Genomic DNA, 24274 nt, shown 5'->3' on the forward strand with positions numbered 1-24274 from the left:
TCAATACAATACAGCATCAGTAGTGGAAGAAAATGTTGAGAAATTGACTATGAAGACGGACGAGGCTGTTATATGGACTCAAACCTACCCTGAGTGAAGAGACAGAGCATGTGGAGTGACAACAGTGAATGCTACACTGAAGGCAAAGTCGTCACTTCCAGTGGGCACTCAGGCAGGGCACACAAAACAAACATGCGTCGATTGCTTACAGAGACACCTACACTGCGCAGAAACCGGGAATGTTTAACATGAATCAGTCCTCAAGTTTTATATATATATATATATATATATATTTTTTTTTTTAAACTGCTAACAAACAAATCTGATATCTCATTTGTCAGGACTGACAAAAGACACGACGTACAGTCGGTCGCTTGGCCACATGAGAATGGTGCTAGTGGTTTAAGCCACAATTTTAAACTTGAGTTGGATGAAATGTCCCGTCAATATGCTAAACAAGTTTTATGTTGACAGTGACATTCACGAAAAGAAAGGCAAGCTCCCTATGGCAGCAAAAAAAACCTAGGCCACTGAAGTAGGCAAAATGTGTAATTTTAGCAAAAAAAGCAATGACCACAGACAAACAAAAATAAATTACATGAAGCTGGACCAAAAAAAAAAAAAGAGAGATAAAAGAACCATTGACTGTTGATGCTACAGTGCAATTCCTCTTTTAGAGACAAGCACCTCCACTATGACACAGGCACTTGGGAGTTATACTAGGAAAGATGCTGCCCTGCCCCTCTCCTCCAAAAACAACCATAGCCAAAAGAAAAATCTCAGCCTGATACTCATCAATGCTTGTTTCATCTGAAATAGTTCTCCATAAATTGTTAAAATAACTCAATTTAATACACAAATCAAATCAAAGCTTGTGTAGCAAATATTTAGCGCATATTTACATAATTCAGAGGCGGTGTGGCAATGTCTGCCATTCCTGTATGCTGAAGGCCAATGGGTATTTGTCATTAGTGTCGTGACATCAGTGATGTTAACCGTGTTAAGTGAAGCTTAACGTCTCACTGATAAAACACAGAGAGAAAATAACAGCTTGATTTGCTTGCTTCTTTATAAATACATCAGCATAAATGCAATTATGTTTGTACACACTATATACTTTTTGCAGGTGCTTGTTTTCGATGAATATGTTTAGGCTGTTAGCAGTAGTTGTAGCAGATTTCAACACTGGAAGCGACTGCTCGTTGAATGCAGCAGTGCGCATCTGCTCGTCAGGAGGAGGGGAACGGGTGCGGTTAAAGGTGTCCCAAGCTAAGCAAGGCCCCACACTTTAGAGATTTGACTGCCTCCTTAAGGAGAGAGCACCCATTACCTGACCTGCCATGCCACACCAAATGAATCACCACAAATAAACTAACAAACATAGAAAGGGGTCTGGAAATGAAAACAAAGAAAAGCAGTTGCATCTTTTCAAATATCTACCTCTCTTTCCCCCACAACATCAGAGCCTATACATCTGATAGAATCCCAACACTTTCGGTCTGTTTGCTGATAGACACACAAGGTGGGGGGAATTTTGGTCATGAATAGCATTTTTTTTTCTCCTTTATGTCATTACATGTTGATTTCCAGAGTGGACAATGCTGTTGACGCGCTCATGCCTCATTCTCTGTCGCTGGGGTGTTGTTGGCCGTTAACATTGAGTCGGGGTTTCGAGTCAATCGGTCCAGTTCCGCCTGGACGTCAGTCAAACCCGGCTTCTGCCCTTGGAAAAAGAGAGAGAGAAAAAAAAACAGAGTAATCTCCTGTAGTTTCTGTGTTGTATATAAAAATAACATAGGTTGGTTATGTGGGAACCAGTTCGGTGGATGAGTGCTGCATGCTGGTATGTATTCAAAAGGAGCATGCTGTGCAGCTACACAAATGCAAACTTACTAAGACACAGACATGAAAAGGAAAAGAAAACAAAACCGCATGGGGTTCTTTATCAAAGCACAATTTAATTTACATGCTGGGGCCATAAAGGCAGGTAAAGAACAGAAAAGTGTTAATATATATTAGAACTTCATGTAAACCACTGTAACAAGAGGTCGACCGATTGATCGGTTTTGCCGATTGCTGGAACAATTAGTTATCGGCAAAAAATACACACAAATAGTTTTTCCGGGTTGTGTCCGTTGCTGGGGCGGCTGAGAAGAGTTTGCTGTCGTTACACAGTACGAGAGCGGCCTCTAGAGGTGAAATAAAAACTATCACTGACGCTTCGTGGAGTTTGTTTTGACACGTGAGGCTGTGCGCTCACAGAGAGGCAAACATCAAATGCGGAGTTAAAAAAGACTACGAAACGGTATGTATACAGTACATGTTTTCATCTCATTATAAAGTAATTTGTTGATTAGATGCTGCATTAGTGGAGAACACTAACACTAATTTCTTTTTTTTATCGTCACTGTCTAACATATTTTGCTATTTTTATTAGATAATCAAATGTTCTAAAATAGAGGCAAATAAAGAGTGAGAGTATATATACAATATACGTATGCGTCTAATTTCAATGCAATAGCGTTTGAGTAGATATTTAAAGATGGCCATCTGTAAGCATGACTGTTTGGGTTTATATGAAATAGTAACACTTTACAATAAGATTCCACTTAAAAGTATTGTTCATTGTTAATTTCAACATTTACTAATATATTTTTACATTTTAAAATCTCTTAACATTAGTTAATGCACTATGACCTAACAAATAATGATCAAAGTATAATTAATATGTTAATATTTTTTATATATAAAAAGTACAGTACATTTTCCTGGTTTTCAATATTTGTAATAAAGTTCAGAGCTATTTTATGTGTCATGTTTGTTTTCATGCAGTATCCATTTTAAAAATCTCAGTTGATTAATCGGTTACTGGCCAGCGCGGACAAACCTAGTTATTGTTATCGGTAAAATCCACTATCGGTCGACCTCTAACTGTAACAAAATATCATAAAAGAAAAGTGCAGTTGGTATGAATTTGACATCATTCTAAATGTGAAAACCAGAGAGTATGGCATATCACCATCCATGGTGGCGTCACTCACACAGGCTTTTCAGCCCATTCCTTCTGGTTACTCTCTCTGGCTCTAAGGGTAAAACTCCAAAAAAACAGCATTGTCCAGAGGGAACAAAAGAACATTATGACAGAAGATGACCAGGTGAACCTCATGAAGGATTGTACAAGTCATAATTCAACCCAAAATCAAAAGAGGGACAAAAACATATTCAGAATGTCCTGTTATCCATGTTTACCACATTTTTGAGACATTGAGACATTGCATTTAAAATATTGTGTGTATTTGGTTTAATGCAATATGTTTATATGATTTTAGGTTATTTTACACATACCATACATTATTGTTGCTCCTCTATGCCCCGCCTTTCTGAAACGTGTCGATTTTTACAAAGCTCATCGTTCTGAAAAGCGCAGTGTGCTCTGATTGGCCAGCGATCCAGTGAATTGTGATTGGCACGAATACCTTAAAGGGATACTCCACTTTTTTTGGAAATAGGCTCATTTTACAACTCCCCCAGAGTTAAACTGTTGAGTTTTACCGTTTTTGAACCCATTCAGCCGATCTCCGGTTCTGGCGGTACCACTTTTAGCATAGCTTAGCATACATCATTGAAGTGGACAAGACCATTAGCATTTCTCAAAAAAAAATGACCAAAGAGTATCGATATTTTCCTATTTAGGGAACTAGGAACTATACTCTCATTCCTGCGTAGTAATCAAGAAACTTTACTGCCGTACCATGAGTGCAGCAGGCGCAGGCACTTAGTCCCGGTCACGTTGGGAGTTACCGAGCTGGGGACTATTTTCAGGCGCTGCGTCATATCCAGGGTTCTAAATGAACTTTTTTGATCACCAGCCAATGTGGCTGGTAACTTTCTAAAGTTACCAGCCAATCAGAATTTCCACTAGCCAAATTTTTTTCCGGTGAAAATAAGAGAAATTATGAGTGCCACTGAATGCATTTGATCATTTTATTAACATTGTTGGCATGAAAAACACATATAAAGTACAATACAACACAGAAAGTGCAAACATTTCATTTCAAGTTTGGTATCTATCTATCTATCTATCTATCTATCTATCTATCTATCTATCTATTTGGGATGTGCACGAATATTCAAATTTTCGATCTGTAATTCAAAAAATAAAATACTATTCAAATTTTTTTTTTTTTTTTTTCCAGTTATAATTAAATGCACTGAGTGGAGCGTGTTTAACAAGTGGATTGTATTTGATCACAATGTCGTTGTCTGCCTCACGAAGTTTGGAATTACTTAAAATTATAGCCTATTACAAAATGGAATTACTTTTAATCAATTATTAATTAAACTGAGTTATCATAATATCACCACCACAATATATAGGCCTATGAGAAATCACATGAAATACAAAGAAACACCAGTCGACTGAGGAAGCAGCTGTCCATCACTGCATTAACGACTGCAGGACAACAGCTGTACCCCAAGGGAATCATGATCCGAGATGATATCTTCTGGTAGCAAAATGATTTTGAGACATATGCTTCCTTTAAATTTCGTTGAGGGAGACAGGTTTAAGAACAGAAAACGCAAAGTGCTGTTACTTCACTTTGCACACACAAACGTGTCTCTGCAACGTCTGTGTCAGCGCAGCACGTTTTCTCACTCGAGCATGTGGATATTATTGTTTTTCTCAACATGAACGTGAAACAATATAAACACGATAATCATGCTTACTCGAGTATGTACGTTCTGTACGATAACTGCGCAGTCTACTTTTTTTAGCATTTTTTCCCCGTTCGCGCTGCTTGAGCTTAAATGCTTTTGCTGTTTATATTTTTTTGTTTACACATATTGTTTAATGTTTTCAACTAAAAGAAAACCTTAAGATATATAGTAAGCTTGTTGTGTATATTGCCTAATGTATAAGCTTGTTCAGAAATAATGACAAAAACCTTAAACTTAAAAAAATAACGTATCTCTCGTTAAACGACATTTAAATTTAAACCCAGAAGTCTGTCCCAACCACCTCCGCATTTAGTTTAATCTTAACTTTTTACTTTACTAGCTCCCTCTTTCAGTCTATGCTCCCTGCTCTGGCTCCATTCGTTCTTCATCTTCCTTGTGTTTTCTTGTGGACGGACGTTCGTTTCCATGATCATTTCTCGCGCTGGTTTCACTGCAAACTGCGCGCAGCCAATGGGCGTATGGAACGTCATCACGTAGCATTACGGCACAGTGTTCATGGGAAATGTAGGAAGTACTGCCAGAGGGATAAATGACCGAGAACAGAGCCTTATGCATCACCGGCCAAACTGGCTAGTAAGTTTTTATTAACACCCGCCAAAATGAATTTTAACCCGCATTTGGCGGGAGTTAATTTAGAACCCTGGTCATATCATTGCGCCTGCTGCACTCACGGTACGGCAGTGAAGTTTCTTGATTATTACGCAGGAATGAGAGTATAGTTCCTAGCCATATAAGCCTAGAAAATTGTAACTTTACATTTTCCGTCGGCCTTAGTGCAAGATGTAACTACATCTTATATGTATTATCTTACATTTAATAAAGCTTAAACACTGTTTTCTAATTGTGTCCTTTTTTGGAAGGCCAAACAATGTAGTTTTGCTTTCGCAACGAAAAACACAGTGTCTCCACGACATGTCGGCAACAACAATACAGCGAGAATAAAAGTTACGCCTTCTTTCTTTGCGTATACATTTGGGCGGTGTTATGAAACTCTGCCCTCACACACTGACGTAGATTTGTGGGGGCGTGTTTGAATGAAGCGTTTTAGGAAGGCGTGGCTGAGCCTTAACTTTTACAAAGAATTTCTCTTTGGGTTTGAGACTTTGAGCTTTGTAACTCTGCAGATATATATGCACAAACAGCTAAATAACACACAAAAAAAAAGGAAAACAAGAAATCGCATCATATGACCCCTTTAATTTTAATCACTTTTTGTCAGGAGTATCTTAAGATGGTGCATACCCCATTTCATGTAATTCAGACAAATGGCTTGGGGCGACGTGTTTTGCATAGAGAAACTGAAGTCAATATTGAGACAATTATGTGCATTTTTACATTATTTTCAAAAATAAACATTTTCCCAAATTCTCACTGCTAAAAATAATAATAATAATAATATTACTCTCGTTAATGCAATACAGTAATGCCGTTATAAAAATCAAGACTTTGGGCTAAGATATGACCCATACATAGCAGTATTTAGTGAGATTCACCTGTTCCTAGACTTGAGGCTGGCAAAGGAAGAATTTACCTGTTTTCTTGGCAGAACCTTGTACAGCCGCTCCTGCTCCTGTCCCTGGTGACCCAGGACTGCCCGGCGCACCTGTCTTTTTACTTAGCAGACTGTTGAAGAAGTTGGCCAGCACTCCCTCATTTGCTGCTGCTCCTACAAACGCACATAAATTAAATATCATGACCTCAAGTGACAATGGGGAGGCCCAACTGATAATTCATTTACACTGAGCTACTGAAAAGCACATACAGAACTAGAATTACCACCATTATAACACCGAAAGGGGAGGGCTATGGTTCCTTGGTTTCAATGGTACTAACTACAATGCTCACAAGCTGGCTATTAACTGAAAAAAAAAAAAAAAAAAAATTTCCAATATGATACCTGATACCCTACAAGGCGGGAAGGTTTAAGAATCAATTAAAGTTTATTTAATTAAAGCAATTAAATGTTCAATGATGTGAACATTTCATTTTTCCCACACCAACTGGAACCAGCAGAAATAGAATGTTTAGGGAATTATTCCAATGGTCCCCTCAGGAGGGCAGTGTTTTAAAGAGGTTAGAAGAACACTGCAAGACAGAGGCAGAGGGATGATCCAGCAAAATGAGATGAGTGTGGGAGAGAGAGAAAGAAAGAGAACAAAGTGCTCATATTTAGACTCACGAAAACACTGTTTTTGCTTGACTGCACAATCATGTGTTATTTGTGCCGCACTGATGAACAGAGAGCCATGAGACCACAAAGCTTCATTTAAGTTCTGCATCAAGATATATTACCTTTCATGTTGGGGTCTGGTTTCTTCACTGCAGTCATGGGTGAGACACTAGCCACGTTTGTAGGCCCTGTTCGGCCTGTTGGCCGGGGTGAACCAGATGAAGTCCGGACAGGAGACTCCTATACACACACAAACACAAAGAAAAAAACAGGTGTCAGGAAAATGCAAAAGATATTCAGGAGATTTAGATTTCTCAATACACAAATCACTAAAGAGGAATCTAAAATGCAATTTAAACCAACAAAAGGATTCGGTAGCTTTTGTAAAATTCTAAAGCATAAGTGTCAAAATATTATCTCACAAAATCCTCAAAGCAGCATAACAGTGTCACACTTAAGTGTGTGAGGGGTGTGTGCGGTCTGAAGTCACACTTACTGTTCCTCTTGTGGGTGTGGCCGGCTGCTTAGATAACAATGACTGTAATAAAGTAAGAGAAGACATGAGAGATGTAAAACCTTAATAAAAAGCTTTAATCGTTATTTTGAAATACATATGCTACCGTTCAAACATTTGGGGTCAGTAAGATGTTTTTTTTTTCAAGAAATTAGTACTTGTCTTCAGCAAGTATGCGTTAAACTGATAGACATTGATGATAAAGACATTTTCAAATAAATATGCCTTGGTGAGCATAATAGACTTTTCGTACCGATGCCAAACTTTTGAATGGTAGACTATTTTTTAAATTATTCAGATTCAGATTCAACTTTATTTGTCATTATGCAGAGTACAAGTACAGAGCTAATGAAATGCAGTTAGCATCTGACCAGAAGTCCAAGAATATAGTGTTCTGTATAAGTATAACTGGTCAGTATAACTGAGACTATGACATTTATTAAAAGTACTGAAGTTTGTATTATACAACGACAGTTATATAGCTGATACACAACACTTTGTTTGTATTCCATGTCACAGACAGTGATCTTTTCATTTCAAAGACAAAGAAATGAATGTACTTGGTGAACTCAAAAGGAGCCGATTAACAGCGGTGACCGTGTTTACATGCAGCTTAATATTGTTAACCCTTAAACGGATACCTCTGGTCTTAAGTGACCCGGGACGTCATTCACTACCCTCCTCCTCATTCATTTTTCAAAGTTAGACAACAACCTTCTTAGTATTCCTCAATCAATTCATTATAAACAATATAACAAGAAAAAAATAATAAAATTATAAAAGAATGCCTGGCTGTTTTCCCATTAATTTTTGTAAAAACATTGTATATGGTCACTAACAACCGAGGTGTGTAACAGTGTAAGTATATTTTTTTTCTGCACAACAATTGAATCTTTGATAACTGAATAAGTGCAGTTTACACAATGATGAAGTGACGTTTCACTCACAGGCAGAAAACAAAAGAATAGGAAGTATCATCAGCAAAACTTGAAATGGCTCAGTGCTTTACTGCAGAGCAAGTACTGAATGCAATCAAATATTAGTGTCACTGTCACTTGATGGTGGATCTGGTGAAGAGGCTGTCAGCGATCAAAATATTGATTTTGAAGATGTTGAAAATTATAGTTTTGAGAATATGTTTGAGATTGTGAATATGAGCCAGTTGCTGAATGTACTGGGAAATGAGCTCTGATGAGGACAGTGATGATGGTAAAACATCTGCTCAAACTGAACCCTTCCAAGATCCAAAAAGTAACAAAATATGCTTTATTTTATTCTTCTGTAATTGTTACTCTAATATCAGGAGAGTTTTATATTATCGCGACAGGTAGAGATCCATCCATGTTAGATATAGATCCGGGTCGCTAAATGTGTAATAATGATTGGCGAATATGTAATAATGATTGGCGAAACATTCATGCATTTAAGGGTTAAAGATCATTCTCAATAAAAAACCCTCACATAAACACTGTTCACAATTGATTAAACCACACAGAGCTGTTCAGGATATTTGACAAGACCCACAGTGAACATCCAGAGAATGTGCCAATATGCAAGAAGCTGGCGTACAATGTCCATTAGAAATGAATTATTGTTTTAAAATGACCAAATATTGTGTAATTAAACAGTATCCTGCACAGCTGACACTGGGTCAGCCAATGAAAACATTGAAGAGTCAAATGGGTTTCACTGCATCTAATCAAACTAATGAGAGACAGCAGGAGGGCACTGTGAGAAATGCATGTTGATGTCAGAGAAGAGATCACTTGATTGGTGGAGGTATGTTCTGGCTGCCTTTCTAATATGTAACTTCTGCACTGAAGGAAGAAAACCTGATCTTAAAACTGAAGTCTGTTCTCCTACCTGCTGTTTCATGAGGAAGACCTGCTCCTCCTCTGCACTAATTTCCTTGTCATGCACCAACTTTAGAGACAAAAAAGGAGACAAAAAGGCAAATTTTACACAAGCAGAACAAATTAAGGTGAAATTCTCACTCCTAGGTTTTCTCTCTTCTCACCTTTCGTACAGGAGGTTTCGTTATAAAGTCCTCAAAGGGATCTTCAGGTCGAACTGTTGTGAAGTTTTCATGCAGGATGGCAATTTTCTTGTCATTGTCCCATCCAGATGGACTATGCAGAGATGTAAAATTGTTTTAATAGAAACCAGTTTGACGGACTTGCACCAAACTGAAGAATTAGACATGGTTTTCTTGCATAAATAGATAAATAAGATAAAAAAAATAAATGCAATGTTTTTATGGGATTTCAGAGATCTCACATGAACACAGTGTCCTTCTCAACCACTAAGGCAGGCGTTGTAAACTGGAAGTCGTATATTTTGTGCACCATGTATTTGTAGAGAAGGTCCATGTTCTTCTCCTCTTTGACCGAAGTGTAAATCAATCCAGCTCCATCTGTGAGACTTGATTAAGGATGAGTACACCAATATTTTTTTTTTTTTACAGGAATAAAAATTACTCTAAAAATGCTATGGTAAGTTCACCTCACCATGTATGGTAAAAAAACTAAATGGCCAAATATTGCATTACATGTAATTTTTTTATGTAAAAAAACTAATTTAGATTTTTTTGCAAGTAAAAACAATAAATTGCAATATAATTTACAATGAAAAACTGAAAGAACATTCCCAGAAGTACCTGCATTATACATCACATATTATATTTTATGTAAATAATTTGGTTTCTTCTCATTGTTATCAGTAAAGAACATTAGGGCAGTATTGTGTTACATATTCTGTTTTCGAGCAGTGGCCACGTTTTACGAACAGGTCACCTTTGAAAAAAAACTCACTCATCATCATGTAGCTTTCCGTTTTACCATCTGTATTATTATGGTGGTTATTGGTACATTTTAAGGTAAAGAAAGAGCAGATTTTGGTAGGGCTGGGCGATATGGCCAACGAAAAAAAAAAAATCATATCTTGGTATTTTTTGGCTGAATGGTATACGATATATATCTAGATGTCTTCTACTTTTTTCTATTTGGATCAAAAAATTCTGTACTTACAGTATTTAAAATAAAATGTTATTTCACATACTGTTCAATGTCCTACAAACAATGTTCATACTGAAGGCTATGAAGACAAATATAGTGAATGTAACCATGAAGATATGTTGAAGAATGCTGGTAACCAAAAAGTTGACTGTAGCCACATTATCTTTTCCCATACTATGGCAATCAATGGTGCCCGTCAACTGTTTGGTTACCCATATTCTTCACAATATCTTCTTTTATGTTCAGCATATGAAAAAAACTCATACAGGTATGGAACAACTTGAGGGTGAGTCAATGACGACAATCATTTTTTTGGTGAACTATCACTAACTATATCTTACGAGTTGTTTTAAAAGGCCTTAAAATAAAGTGTCTCATGTTCAAGACAAATATCTGATGTATATATATCGATATGAATGTTATTGCCTCCTTCAATATCTTTATAAAAAACATATCAATATATCATACAAACTTGATATACCGCCCACGGCGCCCAGACATAGTCTTTGGTACTTCAAGTAGATTGCTATACTAACATTAAATAACTTGATGAAATATACTATTAGAAGTTGGAAAATGTACTGGACCAATATGCCACACAGTAATACCTGAAATATTACGATGAATTTCTGGCAACCACATCTGCCAGTTTTTTGCTGTAAATTTACATGGATTTTTTACAGTGTACTGTATAGGGAAAGAATAATATTACAAAAGCAAATATGTTGAGACTGATTTTGTATAGGATACACTGTAGACAGAACCGCCGTATGTGAGACTGAATGAAGTCAAAATGCTCCTCCTTGTAGTCGTGCTCCTTCTCCAGTACACTGACTGCATCACACTAAGAGATAGAGACAGAGATAAATCAATCGAGGGGGTGTCTTAGGTGCAGTGTCTTAAAACATCATACATGAACTGAACAACAATAGAGAACATTTTTGAGTGAACCATCCCTTTTTAAATGTATTGAAGCTCTAAGATACTGTTTGTTTGACAGACTGACGACCTGTGTCTTTAATGGGCTTTTCCCCAGTGTTGGACGGATTATTCCACCCTCCCATATGATTACATCGGTGACACCTGATGCCAACTTCCATTTTCACCTCTAAAAGAAGCAAGACGGATGGTAGATGTGCACGGCCTATTTGATTTGATTGCTTTTGATATTTGTTTGGTTATGTTTCTTTTTTGCATGCATCATGATGCCACGGCACATTACATTCCAATGCATTCATCTAGCATGACACCACTGACGCCTGACTACTACACTACACAGATTTGTATAGTTGTTTCTTTTGTAAATAAATAACTTGCTTTAACGGTTTGGCTTTCTCAGGTGTCCCAATTTTTGTTGCGTCCCTTTTGAGCCACGGGGCGTAACGCAGACATCCCATCCTAAAAATAGCAGACAAGCACACACATGCGCAATGGGACTCATTACGATGCAGCAGCCATATTTGTGAATGACTCAGGTTGGCAGCCATAATCATTTTGGCAGGAAAAGGAGGTGCCGACTAGGCTGCTTAAAAATCCAGGAGGCTTCCATGAGCATCACTGGAAATGCAAACACATCTCTGCATGTCAGACACCACTGACCATCTACTGAACCACAATACATACTCTCTCACTCAATAATAAACATATCCTGTCTATAATACTTTAAAAGGTTACAAATGTGACGAAGCAATGCAATTTATAAATCGAGAAGCTAAACCTACTCCTGACATCTTGAAAAAGATAATTTAAAAAAAAAAATTCTCCAAACAAAGAACATCAATGGCATCCAATGTTGTTTGGACCTCAGCATTCTTCAAAATATCTTTTGTGTTCAAAGAAGAAAGAAAGTCATACAGGTTTGGTACAACACGAAAGTGAGTAAATGACAATTTTCATTTTTGGGTGAACTATCCCCTTATAGGTGTTACAGTGAAATGCTGCCGTTTCCGCAGATCTGTAACGATGATGCTAATGCATATTGATTAGAATGAATTTTGTGCTTTCAAGTAAATTGGAAAGAACTGCAATTCTGAAATTCAATCAGGCTCTATTCTAGGGTGAGGCAGTTTGATCACTTTGCCTCTTGACGTTGAAGAGAACAAAGAGCGAACATTTTACTCTCAGACCTAAACCCCCTCATTTAAAGGGATAGTTCGGCCAAAAATGATATTTAAACCATGCATTACTCACTCTCAAGCCGTTCGAGATGCATATGTCAATCTTGTTTCAGACGAACACATTTTCAGTTATTTTAGAAAATGTCTTAGACCCTTCAGTGGATATAATGTGAAGCAATGGGGTCCACCTCCTTCAAGTCCCAAAATGTGCATATATCCTTCACAAAAGTAATCCATCCGGCTCCAGGGGGATAAACGAAGGCCTTATGAGGGTAATCCGTGCGGTTTTGTCGTAAAAATATACATATTTAAAACTTTATAAATGAAAATATCTGACTTCCGGCAACGATCGACGCGCGTCCACGGGTGATGGAAGTCGGCATACGAGGTAGGACGTAGCGTCGTGACGTAGAACGAACGCGCCCGCGCAGCCAGAGAGCTATGCAGAGAGCAGAGCAAAACATCACCCGTGAACGCGCGTCGATCGTTGCCGGAAGTCAGATATTTTCATTTATAAAGTTTTAAATATGTATATTACTTCTGTGACGGATATATGCACATTTTGGGACTTAAAGGAGGTGGACCCCATTGCTTCACATTATATCCACTGAAGGGTCTAAGACATTTTCTAAAATAACTGAAAATGTGTTCGTCTGAAACAAAATTGACATATGCATCTCGAACGGCTTGAGGGTGAGTAATGCATGGTTTAAATATCATTTTTGGCCGAACTATCCCTTTAAAAACAGGTGGTCTTGCATGCACACAGGGCTGGAGGGAGGCTAACAATAGTAGAGAACATTGAGCATGTTCTGATCTGAGAGAGCATGTGAGGGGAGCATGGTCAGTCTGCAGCTCTGGACCTGCGGGCTACTGAGACTCCATAAAGAGAGCTTTTCATCTGGATAAACACACTCGATGCATCAAAGCAAAATTCCCTTAACACTGAGCAAAACAACTCAAAATATCCACTCAAATAACAGTATACCTACAAATTCCTATTTATACACAGGACGTACATTATCGTTAGAGATGCACCGATTACAATTTTCTAGGCCGATCCCGATTCCGATTTTTCCTTGAGTTTGACCTGCCGACACCGATTTTAGCCGATTCCGATTTCATTTTTTCAAACCACTTTACAGCACACACAAATATTTATTTTCTATCTTCTCTTTAATAGAACATTTTGCATAGAACATTTTTTTAACAGATAATCGCTATCAAATAGAACTATATAAATTACTCCTGGTGTGGGAAATCCACACACATCTAAAGTGCAGTGCTATGGAAGAAAAATTTCTTTTTCACATCCAATATCCAACTAAAAAAAATTGATATATTTAGCAAACTAAACTTCTGTATGAAAACAGGTAATGGCAATAAAATAATATATAAATAACAAATAAAAATAATATAAAATGCAGTATAAAGAAAGATATTTCTCTCTCTCACACAGGCCTATTGCAATCACTTGTACATCAATGGCAAGTTATATTTCTCGCACAGTTCTTCTCTCATCTGACACATGTCCAGCCAAGCTAAACAGTACAAGTGGAGCATGTGCAGGGAAACGATTGGGAAATAATAAAAACAAGTTTAAATGGGTAAATTTTCTATAAATATTTTTGAGTCTTCATTTTCTTTCTGACATAGCCTAGCATGCAAATTCACACACCAGACAGACATGCAAATTCTGTGCATTTTGGGCACTTTTTGGATGAAATCATATTTATTTTGTCCATCAAAAGTGTGCTTTCACTTAAATTGAGCGCAGCAAAAATAGACTCGGCGCCGAAACCCGCGCTTCACTGTTGCTCACGCGACGCTCCTGCTCGACGCTCACGCGCTGCTCCTGCTCCCGGTGTGAATGCACTCATTGATTAACATGCACGCCGAACAAAAAATAACGCGCTGCTCCCGCTTGCGGTGTGAAACGGCTGTAATTCACGAGGTTTCCTACATGTGTGCGTTCCGTGTGCACGTGTGATGCTGATGTTGCGCGATGTTCATCATGCAGCGCCCGAGTGCATTTGACCGGCATAAAACCGGATTATGTCAGACTGACCGGTCGGTCGCCGATCATGGCCGATCACGTGAAAATCGGCCGATTCCGGTCACTAGCCGATCAATCGGTGCATCTCTAATTATCGTTCAAAAGTTTGGGGTCAGTAAGACGTTTTTGTTTTGTTTTTTCTTGAAAGAACCTGTCTTGACTTTTATTCAGCAAGAACAAATTACATTGATCAAAAGTGACAGTTTACACACACACACACTATAACATTGTGTTACAAACACTCCCAAAACTTAATTAAAAAGTGTGCTTTAATATTGTGATTAATTTTGAAGTATTTATTACATTTATTATACTGATATGCTAAGATCATAAAACACTGGACCCAATGTGACAGGTCAAATGATTTGATCACTTTCACCTACCTTTGTGCAAACTATGAGCACTGGAATGCCCAGGTTGTGTGTGAGGATGTTGTCTCCCAGGGGCAGCAGCACACTCTCATCTTCACCCGCAGCTGCTGGCCCTCGTCTCTGGGGCGAGCTCGGCGTGGCTTCCTCTGGTTCTACATATTCCTGGAAGGCCTTAACCACTGCAGAGAAGAGAGCAACACACAAGCATGGTCAAACCTTTACACATTTATTTACAGTAAACAGTGTCAGTAGGTACATCATAAGGTGAAAATAACAGAAGCATCACATTATAATTTACATCACATTGCAATTTAAAACATTATTTTTACAACGAATTCATGACATGACAACATTTAAATAAGCAAAGGCTACAGATTATGCAGAGATAGATTTCTAGCAATAAGACGACAATGGGGTTTAAACAATATATTAGATTGATGATGACGACAAAATAATGTATCCATCCATCATCAACCTCCATCAAGTTTGACTATTTCTTTAAATGGCACAACAATGCATTTCTAGTGGACCTGTAAAAGTTATTATATAAGGCCCTGTTTACTAAGATGCGTTTTGGTCGATCGGATCACAAGTGGACGACGCTAAATACAGGTGTAAACGGGGTCTAAAACATGTTGAGCTTCTCCACTCTCGACTACTTCCAGAGGTAGTTGAAAACACATTCGACCGCAAAAGACAATATAGGAAGTGCAGTAGCCAGACTGGATTTAAACTTTGTCGGCTAAAGACCCAAGTTTGATTTGAAGAGGAAAAACGTATCAAGTATTTTCTTTCACCATTCCTGATTTCTAACACACACACCGCGTTCAGTGTGGTCTTGCGGCTATCAAAACAGAAATGAAAGCTGCTGCTCTCTGTATGTTTTTCTGTTTTCTCCGGGCGCATATGTAAATTGCACAAGCTTATTTTGTCCATTAGATTGAAAAATCTGAAAAAGCCCATACACCTGCCCACCCATAGACCCTCCCCTCGAAGAAATCAGGACAGAAGTGGTTGAAAGTGGACAAAAGAGACAGATTAAAACACCAGGTATAAACAGGTATGTGTCTTCCTTGTCTACTTGTGATCCGATCGACCAAAACTTAATACCAGGTGTAAACAGGGCCTAAAAGACTGCATCCAAGCTAATGTTTGCTTATTAGCAATAATGCATTAATGTTGCTGCTCTTAAAGAGGTACAAGTACTTCAAAATCAAATTACCGATGTTTAAAAATGTCATAGATAACTTTATAAAGATGGAAGCTTAAATGTGCTTAACATGCAAGAAGAACCAATGAGGTTTGTTCTCGTGCATCAAGCAAGCACGTTTGAGCTGCCATTTATTTACTATATTACATTTTACCATAATTTAAATTTTGATACCTTTGTGTATTGTGTTTGGAAATTGATTGTGTTAACTCAATGGAATTTTTATTTTATTTTTAAACACGAGGGTTAGTAAATGAACAGAAATTTTACTTTTGGGTGAACTATCACTTTAAGTATTAAATAGCCTCGACCAATAAAAAGCCATACAAATATAGATAACATCCACATATTTAGGACATTACGGTCAGGTTACATAAGACCCAAACAGACAGTCTGTCCCAAAAAAAGATTACATTTAAAAAAAGAAAAACATACATAAATAAATCTTAGCATTGGCAAGGATTTGTAGCATGTTTTTTTGCCCAAACAGGTCATTATCTGGGTAACTCAAACTGCCTGAAATCATGACTTGTTATGGACACATTTGAGTGGCCGATGCCTGTAGAAGAGCAGCTCATGAGAACAGAGCTGACAGCACATTCTCAAGACTCTGTCTGAGCTCTACATTACAGAACACAGGAACAGCAACCCAAAACAATGTTAAATACACAGGAGTATATGAAGAGGGCATGGTGGTGATGTGCGGAAGTATGTGGCTGGAATGGTCTTTTATTGGTGGTAGATTGAGGAGGTGGTGAGGAAGGGAAAGGGGGAGGAACTTCCTCAGGAACCTTAAGAATGCAGCTCCAGATGACCCAGAAACCAGGCAAGCTGCACAACTTCCTTTAGCGTACTGTTAATGGAACAACATGCTGCTGGCCAGTCCTAAAAGCAGATTTAACATATACTACCGTTTAAAAGTTTGGGGTCACTACAATTTTTTTTGACCGGATTAATGGCTGCTGAAAATTTCGCTTTGCCATTACAGGAATAAAATCATTTGCAATATATTAAAATAGAAAATAGTTACTTTAAAATGTTACAGTATGACACAATATTACTGTATTTTTGATTAAATAAATGCAGCCTCTTTAACGCCAAACTTTTGAATGGTAGTGTATAAACTGGATTCAATCTCTTTATTTACTAGTTATATCACACTCAGTTACCAACACCCAGCGATGTGAAGTGTATATGTTTCCACAGGAGCCAGAGATCAAGATAATCTGTTGCAAACCAATAAACTGCTGAGTTCTTTTTGGACAGAGTCCATTAGGAAATCTAAATTATTTCCAGAAGGCAAGCCTATGTTTACCATCTGCATCTAGTGATTATTTTAAGATGATAATAGCCAATAGGCAAGAGTTCAATATCACATGGCACCGTCTGCAGACATTTTTATATAAAACCCTTGATTCTACTGCCTCATGTAATCTCCACAGTTCTCTAAACAAACTTAGTGAAGTATTTCAGCCCTCTACCTTTCTTACTGTGCTCGGCTCCTTGAACTTTTTTTTTTTTTAATAACTTGATCAGCCTGTTTTCACCAGACAATCAACATTGAAGTTGTGGTAAAGATTTGAATCTGCAACTTTCTTAATCAATATGACTTAATGTAATAGTCTCAATCAAAAGAAGCACCAGTTTACAATCACTTTCTACTGTCGACTTTGACCAGCTTCCACAAACAAGGGTGGGGACGGCTAACAGAATACACACGTCCAGTGCGCATTTGCAGGCATGAAGCCATCAGAGTGCTAACAAGTGCATCTAAAAACATGATGACAGAAAACAAAAAAGTAAATACCAATTAAGTTGTGTTTTTGTAAAAAAGTTACAAGGCTACATTTGAACAACACAAAAAAAGGATTTCCAAAGTACATCCAGATGTCTCTCTCTAAATTAAAAAAAAATGTTCAGTCAATGTGTTAGCTGACTAAAGAGCTGTGAGACAGTATGTTTTAGCACAGTGGTTTGAGTTGTGCTTGGGTGTTGCTCTCATGCCCAGCTAAAAACAATGAGTTGAATGTCAGGAACGTCTGAGTGAGCAGACCATGATGCAATGCCTTGTAAGAGAGGCTGAACTGTCCTTCCCACTAGAGTGCTGACGTCACTGAATCCGGTCAGATGTGAGGAGGAGTGAGCAGAGGCTGCTTGTGCTTCCTTAAAGGGATACTCCACTTTTTTGGGAAATAGGCTTATTTTACAACTCCCCCAGAGTTAAACTGTTGAGTTTTACCGTTTTTGAATCCATTCAGCCGATCTCCGGTTCTGGCGGTACCACTTTTAGCATAGCTTAGCATACATCATTGAAGTGGACAAGACCATTAGCATTTCTAAAAAAAAAATGACCAAAGAGTTTCGATATTTTTCCTATTTAAAACTTGACTCTTCTGTAGTTACATCTTGCACTAAGACCGATGGAAAATGTAAAGTTGCGATTTTCTAGGCTGATATGGCTAGGAACTATACTCTCATTCCTGCGTAATAATCAAGAAACTTCACTGCCGTACCATGAGTGCAGCAGGCGTAATGATATGACGCAGCGCCTGAAAATAGTTCCGTTGTGTTGACGGAAGGTGGCCTATTTTCAGGCGCTGCGTCATATCATTACGCCTGCTGCACTCATGGTACGGCAGTGAAGTTTCTTGATTATTACGCAGGAATGAGAGTATAGTTCCTAGCCATATCAGCCTAGAAAATCGCAACTTTACATTTTCCGTCGGTCTTAGTGCACGATGTAACTACAGAAGAGTCAAGTTTTAAATAGGAAAATATCGATACTCTTTGGTCATTTTTTTTTGAGAAATGCTAATGGTCTTGTCCACTTCAATGATCTATGCTAAATGATCGGCTGAATGGATTCAAAAACGGTAAAACTCAACAGTTTAACTCTGGGGGAGTTGTAAAATGAGCCTATTTCCCAAAAAAAAGTGGAGTATCCCTTTAAGGAAGCAACGACCCTTTTTCTGGGTGGGTCAGTTTCCATGAAACATTTAAAATCACATGTTTTAACTGTAAAAGTAAAACATTGAAAATCATCACAGAAAGCATGTTCTGTATGATAAAAAAAAATATTAGAAGGATGAACGTCACACAATAAGGTGGTCATACTGTCTGGGACAAACAGAGATAGAGATTCAAAAACTGCCATTCAAATGTGTTGTAAAACCACTGGGTTTCTTTCTGTATTTCATATGCAAGCTAAAAAACAATACCATTGCCAAGCCACTTCCCCATTCTGCTGTCACAGCCCTGTTTATAGGGCACATGCAGAAACAGTCATCCTCAGAAATAGCCTCTCACTTCATGTCTGAGCACTCTGCCTCTCTCTTCACAATCACACTTCTCAAACGCTAGTGGGCTTAATGTTTTCATAAAGCAAAACACCTCAAGCCATCAAATGCATGGTCAGTCAAAAGTTTTAGACATTTTTTAAAATCCAAAATATTCACTTCAAGCCCTGATAAACATTACCATTTAGAAGACAGACGCATGCAGTTCTGTTTATTAACCACTGGAGTGCCAAAAGTTACGGACTGCAGATTTAAAATAGAAAAACAGTTATATTGGAATAATATTTAACAAATTACATTTTTAACTGTATTTTTTTATCAAATAATTGCAGCTTTGGTAAGAGGCTGATTTCAAAAACAAAAAAAAAATCTTACTGACCCCATCAAACTTTTGAACTGCAGTGTATCATCCAACTACCAAGGTTTTTTTTTTTTTTTTAAACATGATGATTCTCAGCAAATGTTTAATTTTACCTAGGTAACACTTCCTCGTGAGGCAGTATTTGTGACCACTTTGATTCTAACAGCAAGAGTCTGACAACATGGGTCATGCAAATTTAAAGCACAAAGACTGCTTCATATCTAGACTGTCATTAAACCATCCTACAGTGCAGGCGTTACTTCCTGCTCTCATAACCCTCCTAATAAAACTAGATTAGGACTCATGAACAAAACCATTTTAATAAAAGCATATGTTACCTTATATTCAAATCACATAACTTTCTATATTATCTACCGAATTCTCAACATAAAAAGTCCTTTAATGTTTAAGCTACATTCTTCACTATATCAAAAACAAACAACCAAAATCAACCTCTGCACCTGCTATGTTACGAGGGATTTATTAGTGTATTTATTACTGCACCGCAACTTTCTGCACAATCTGTCATTGACTGTACTGTCAATATGTAAATGTAGCAACCAGTGTCGCAATCTAAACATTAACATATGATCAAAACGTACAAGACAAGAAACGATTCTCACCAGAGAAGGAACATTTGAAAACGGAGACATAAAAGTTAAGCTGCTGTATCATATTCCCACCTGCCTGATGTACGGTGCTGCACAAAAGTTCCTCTAGTTGAACAGATATCCTGCAGCTATTCATGAATAAGATGTCTAACATAAACAGCTGAAGGTAGACGATATGCACACGCTATAATCACCCATAATATCACTTGAATCTGAATGACCCCTACAAACAAACAGCAAGGGGCCGGTTTCACAAAGATAGACTTTGACTATGGCTTAGATATAGTAGATAGTCAGACTTCAGATAGACATCTAAATCAGACGGTTGCACAAAGCACTTAAGACTCTGACTATCTTAGGACTACACTGCAATGCATTCTGGGTAAAATAGGACACTTTTCAAAACAAAAAACATGGCGGATCGAGTAAGTGCATTCAACCGCTCAGTGCAGTTTACCCCAGCGGAAAATATGTGTTTGTTGGAGGAGTATAACAGTTACAAGGACATTTTACCTGAGAAATTTTGCGGAGAATGTAGTAACAAGAAGAAATGTTTAATTTGGAAAGGGCCATTTTCCCTTTTCTTTTGGCTATTTGTAATGTAACTGATTGTTACTGCTGGTTGCCAAGGTAACACAGAGTCTTAGACCTAAGTTAGCCTAGGGGTAAGGTGTCTAAATTAAGTCAGTCTTTATTTTTGTGAAACTTGCATTAGACTAGTCTATGAGCAAATTTTAGACTTGTCTAACACTATAGACTGGTCTAAAATAGCTCCGTGAAACCGGCCCAAGGTGTTAATAATACTACTACAACCTAGTAGTAAAAGAGCAAAACAGCACTTACTCCTCTGCTCCATCTCTCTCATTTCCTCAGGTGGGATCTTCAGTTTGTCCACGTGTTCACGAAGCACACTCGCCCACTTCTGCAACGACTCCATGATGGTCCAAGGCCGTGACATGTCCACCACAAACACAACTAGACTGTCCTTCAACGACTCAGTGGTCACTGCAAACTTCAGCAAGCCTTTGTGGTACAGGTCTCCATCCAGGATCCACACGCTGCAGCGAGTTAAATCTGGAAGAGTTTATTGTAAATATATCTTTTTTTTTTCTTTTTTTTAACTGAATAAACTGCATTTTCTACATACGGAGTAAATGTACCCAAAATAAAATAAAATACTGGTATTTATCATTCATATTTTTTTTATGTCATGCTAGACTATTTGTTTGGAAAACAATACAATTTCATAGTGCAGCCTTTTAACACAAAACAGCCAATTAAAACAGCCAAAGCTTCATAATCCTTAAATATTATTTTGTTAATTATTTTATCACCTTATTTGACCCAGTTTAAATCACTTACCCTCTCTGTCTTCATCCTGGACGTTGAGGTACAAGTATTCCAGCCCTCTACCTTTCTTACTGTGCTCGGCTCCTTGAAGTTTTGCCATGAGTGTCGTCTTTCCTGAACCATCCTCCCCTAAAACACCAGAAATCATATCACTCATAAATCATGACACATCGGTGTACTGAATAATACAATCCTAAGTGTTAAGACAAAGAAGATTATTTCAGCTTTATGCCTAGGACAAAGTTAAAGGGATAGTTCACAAAAAAAAGAAGAAGAAAAAAGTCATTATTCACTCACTCTTTTCATTCCAAACCTGTATAACTTTCTTTCGTATGTAGAACACATTAAAATATATGTTGTTTTTTGTTCCATACCATGGAATTCAATAACCAAAACTGTTTGATTAATACCAGCATTCTTTAAAATATCTTAATTTGTCTTCTACAGAAAAACAGTAAGCCATACAGGATTGGAACAACGTGACGGCGAGAAAAATAACAGAAGTATCATTTTTGGGGGAATTATCCCTTTACAAGCTTCATACATTGTATTCAAAGAAATTTGCTGAAGGTTGCACATTCAAATGAAGCAGCGTACGTCGATATTGTACGCAAAACATAAATGCACTTTTAATAAACTATGAATTTTGATTGAAAACAATATTCAAGAAAACAACAAATGTCACATACCGAAAAGCAATATATTTTTCCCAGAGGGCAATTTAGAGCTTGAGCGTGTGGAAACTTCGCTGAGGATTGAAGACCTGAAAAACAAAACAAATGACCACCGATCACTTGCCATTCATGACATTAGCAGACAGGGGCTTTAAAGCGTAGAAAGTAGTTGGATGTTTAGTTTCGTCTGCAGATACCTGCAACTAAGTTAGGTAATATAATGTTACCAAAACATACACAAAAAGGCCGTTACAAGAATGAACCTCTCACACAAGAGATGGATGTCAATCAACCGTTAGATCCCATCAGAAAAGCAAATCAACATTCAGTTTCCTGACAACAATCATCACCCGCATTTCAATTTAATTAGCCAAGCAAAGCTTCAGGAGAAACGACTTGAACACTACAAATATGAAAACCGTTGAGTTTAAATGCTAGCCAATAGCACACAACATACACCAGTGAGCATGACATGGGCATATAAACCGAGACAATCTGCGTCCTAACGTCCCAAATACTTTCTTTATTATTCAGCCCGCTGTAAAGGTCTAATCTACCCTAATCCAGACTTTGCAGTAAGTTTATGTGAAGTGTTTTGGGCTCATCCGGGACCGGCGTCTGAACAGGGCAGCACCCGGCTGGTGACAAAGCAACACTTCACACTGTCAAATAAACGGACTCCTTGCACAAACCGCTGCACTTCTGGACACTTTGAGGGTACGAGCGTACCAGAGGTTTTGTCCTTCATCATCCTCGTTACTGTTTTCCATAGTGTCGCCTGTCCCAGCTGCGCCCAGTAGCTTCTTCTCTAAAACGGGAGCCATCTTGAGTGTAGAGGCACAAAGGGAGGCGCACACTGAGCGCCTGAGGACCTCACACGAGAAGCTCCGCGAACTACCTATCCTACTACGGCGAAGGACTAGCTCATGAATATTAACTACGTACCTTGTCGTCCTTCCAGTAAAAGCAGACGTTTGTAAGTGGATTCATGAATATTAATTAGGCACATGACCGGTTCGGGTTGTACAAAAGCAAAGACAGCGTGACCAAATTAATATTCATGAAGAACGACTTCGCCGTAGTAAGAGTCATAAATTATCGCACAGTGCTCTTAGAAATATAAAAACAGACATACAGCTTAACAAAAATCCTAAAGAAGAACAGGACATGTCACCGAATGGTTCCTCAGAACTCATACTTTTTTCTTTGCTTGTTTAAAATACTATGCAGAACACATGAAATCATAAAATACTTTTTGCCCTGATGTTTGTAATTATGATCAGGCATTTGAAAAGGCAAGCACTATCCGCGTTGGCTTGAATGATGTCATTTCAGACTTTGCCGCGCGCGTAAATGTGATTAGCGCGCTGATCTGAGGTCAGTTGTGCGGTTTGCTTTTTCATGGTGAAGATCTAAATATGTAGGAGAGGAAACTGGTCCACGCATATAGAGTGAACTAGAGACTATGCACATTTTATTACAGAATATATAGGCCTGTTACGAGTTATAACGTAGCCTACGATTTACTCTAAAAGTAGTCATTTTGGACCTGTCTTCAAAGAATGGGAAACGAAGGCCTACTCTAAATAACAAATCGCTTTGGGTATTGGTACCAGATGTAAACAGAAACAATATAACTGTTTAAAAAGTGTTGATTATCTTTAGATGTCACATATTGGCTCCCTATTTATAGTAGGTCTAGACCTAAAATGTTATTTTATGCAGATTTTATCTTTTGTCTTGTTTTAATGTATCGATTCATTTTTGTAATTGCAAATCTAGAGAAGTAG

General features: G+C 37.9%; 1 protein-coding gene across 2 annotated transcripts; it reads right to left on the minus strand.

Annotated features, from left to right (window-relative positions):
• Positions 1-531: 531 nt before the first annotated feature.
• Positions 532-23369, minus strand: dync1li2 (dynein, cytoplasmic 1, light intermediate chain 2). Of its 2 annotated transcripts, none has more exons than XM_056248460.1 (13): positions 23214-23369; positions 22500-22573; positions 21823-21939; positions 21304-21534; positions 14995-15161; positions 11189-11282; positions 9702-9837; positions 9442-9553; positions 9288-9347; positions 7407-7448; positions 7033-7150; positions 6272-6406; positions 532-1718 (listed from the first exon to the last, which is right to left on the minus strand). In XM_056248460.1, exons 1-13 carry the CDS (start codon positions 23306-23308, stop codon positions 1702-1704), a joined length of 1398 nt encoding a protein of 465 aa, XP_056104435.1. In that variant the 5' UTR covers positions 23309-23369; the 3' UTR covers positions 532-1701. The 2 variants fall into 2 exon arrangements, with proteins under 2 accessions (XP_056104435.1, XP_056104434.1); XM_056248459.1 differs by having other exon boundaries at positions 532-1723.
• Between the last annotated feature and the right edge of the window lie 905 nt (positions 23370-24274).

This window comes from Rhinichthys klamathensis, unplaced genomic scaffold (genome assembly GCF_029890125.1).
Source record: "Rhinichthys klamathensis goyatoka isolate OS25496 unplaced genomic scaffold, OSU_Roscu_1.1 h1tg000055l_1, whole genome shotgun sequence".
Lineage (NCBI taxonomy): Eukaryota > Metazoa > Chordata > Actinopteri > Cypriniformes > Leuciscidae > Rhinichthys > Rhinichthys klamathensis.